The following is a 2,895-nucleotide window of genomic DNA, read 5'->3' as shown; positions in this document are numbered from 1 at the left end:
GCTGCCTGCGACGCGCTGATGAGATCCAAAAAGATCGAAATCGCGATCCGCGTCTGGCAGTTTCGACAGAATACAGACCACTTCGAATTATTTTAACCCCTACATAATTTGCAAATCACTCGAAATGATGAAATAAGTACATGTGAAATTATTCAATGAATGCATTTAATTTTGTACATTATTTAATTTACTTGTTGTTTCTTATACGAGGTGAATTTATAGATTAGGTGGAAAACATCATGAAGTCTTTTTATCAATTTTGAGATTTTGTTGCAAAAAAAGTTGTGTATTATTACTTGGAATTCGATTTTTTATACAATTTACAATTTCATTAGGTACCTGTGTGTTGTTCATTTTTATGTTTTGTTTTAAGTTAAGTTAAGTATTGTTGCTGTTAAAAATTATTAGACTACTTAGAAGTTACGCTCTTCAATTTATTTATGGTTACGTAAAATTGAAGTAACCACCCAATAAGTTATTAGGATGAGTATCTAATAAAGCAATAACAGAAATGAAAAAGTTAATGTATGCCATGTCCTTGTACCCCTTCATTACTATCTAAAATTTAAACATGACTTTTGATTCTTAATAAATACCTGGATTATCAGCTATAAATCTAAATGATACTGCTCCATATTTTGGTATTCGTATTGCCTACTACGTTGAGGGTATTCGTTTCAGCAAGTAGATATCCATATATTTAAATGGACCTTGGTGAAGCATACGTAATCCTAAAATGTAGCACTGTACTACAGATGGCGTTTACAGCGCCATTTGTCGTATTTACTTAATATAAAATACCCCATAACCTATATACAATCAATATTTTTAACATCCGCAGAAGGCATTCTCACTTGAAAAGGATGGAATAACCTAAACATCTGAAGACGTGACTTTCAATTTAATGTTTCATATTTATAACTATTTTCCCTAAAAAATTAATACATACTCTGGTTTATTTTTGAAAATTTTACGATTAATTTTTTCTTAGCAGTACCGATAGGGAATATTGGATTTTACTTATTGTTAAAATAAATTCAGAAATATAAATAATGCTTTTAATATATTTCCGCTCACTAACAATAAAACATATATGTATAAACTGTAGGCTTTTGTTTTTCACATGTCACTACCACATATGATCATGTTTGCTTAATTATATCATGAAAAATTATTTTACACGTAAGCGACAACGTAATTTTCACATGACAAAAAGAGTGTTTACGTATTGAAATTTAATTGTTTGTAAAAACTAAATCAATTACCAAGGTTTTAACAAAGCATGAGCTCAGGAAAATTGTAAATATGTTAAAATAGAAAACTTGGCTAGGTATAAAGTTTCAATGAAGGTAGTCAGCATAATTGTCAACTAATGTGATGTATTTAAATAAAACACAAAAATGTTTGAACAATAATATAATAAAATAAAACAACCCGAAAATTATTTCGACTTATTCGGTCATTTACAAGAGTAGAAAAATATGTAACTGTAATGTAAATAAATTGATGTAAATAACCACAACAAACTAAATATTGTAATTATTGTTTTTTAATTTTACAGAACCTATTTATTACGTGAATGAGATACTCTGTATATTGAAACGTCATATAGTAAAGATCGTTTTTGATTTTGTTGACATTTATAAAGATTTTTTCAGCCTACATTCTACAGACGTTGGAAAGGATCGTTTGTTAGAACCACCCTTTACCTATATTTTACCAGGAGATGTTTTCGACTTTTTTTTGTTAGACCTATTTTATTATTATCGAAATTGGCTTTTTAGAACCTGTTGTCTGTTAGTAGAGACCTATAGTTTTGGAACAAAATTAAATATCATTTTGGACTAATATTATAAATATGATTGCGATTGTTTGTTTGTTTGTTACGATTTCACGCCTAAACTACTCAACTGGTCATCATGAAATTTTGTATAGGCATTATCACGAATACGGTAAAGGACATGAAGTACCTTTTATCCAAAAAGCAAATGGTATTTCCAAAAGATAAAAAGTTAATTTTATGTAGTCATCAATGATTTTTGACTAGATGGACTAGAACTAAACATCCTACATCATTAACTATTTACAATCAGTAATCTAATCTAGGCCCTTCGTACCTAAGAAGGTGTCCTAGCAAGCTATCTCGTCATTTCACAAATGCTTAAGAAAAAATAAAATTGAAAAGTTAATTTTCAAATTATCGAAAATGCCATTAAATTTATTGCGAAAATTCCATACTAAAATGGTGACAGATGTCTCCATAAGGCTACGTCTTCCTCTTCAAGACACGATTATTTAAATTTTAACTCCGTTAGAAGCTTTTTTTCGATATTGTCAATGAAACGATTTCAACTATTGATTAATATAAAATGTATTGTCATCTCACCGTTTATGTCTTATAATAAAGAATTGAAATTTGATCATTATCGAAAATTATGTTGAAAAAAGTGACTTCTGATCTTGATTAAAACGTCTTCCTATGAATACTATCATTTGAGTAATTTTTTTATCTACAGCGTAATATCTTATTAAATTTACTTACATTAATCAATATACCTGCTTTTCGAACTTTATTCGTTTCATAAATTAAATGGCAATGAGATTGAAGCAAACTGCTGCATAGCGTTTGTAGTAAATCGCTGAGACAGTGCACCGAACTAGATAAATGCAGATTATACAGTATGTTAACAACAATTTTACCATACCGTAGTGATGTAATTCGAAACAAACTGATTAGGTGATAAACGGCGGTTCCGTTACACGAACCATGCAGTGTGTATTACATAAATTAAAAAAACTTCTATTATGAACGTAACTGGTTTCACTTTAGTTCACCAAATCTATTTTACAATTAGGTGAAAGGCTGTTACAAAATCATTCGATTTCTTTTTAATT

General features: G+C 29.1%; 1 protein-coding gene across 1 annotated transcript in view; it reads right to left on the bottom strand.

Annotated features, from left to right (window-relative positions):
• Positions 1–405: 405 nt before the first annotated feature.
• LOC108736513 (putative laccase-11) overlaps positions 406–2,895 on the bottom strand; it is a 24,692-nt gene continuing 22,202 nt past the window's right edge. Inside the window, exon 6 of the mRNA XM_025974009.1 lies at positions 406–616. Coding sequence (XP_025829794.1) covers positions 586–616 — 31 coding nt within the window. The 3' untranslated portion in view covers positions 406–585. The remainder of the gene's footprint in view (positions 617–2,895) is intronic.

This window comes from Agrilus planipennis, unplaced genomic scaffold, assembly GCF_000699045.2.
Source record: "Agrilus planipennis isolate EAB-ADULT unplaced genomic scaffold, Apla_2.0 scaffold130, whole genome shotgun sequence".
Classification (NCBI taxonomy): Eukaryota; Metazoa; Arthropoda; class Insecta; order Coleoptera; family Buprestidae; genus Agrilus; species Agrilus planipennis.
This window is presented reverse-complemented; position numbering and strand designations above follow the sequence as displayed.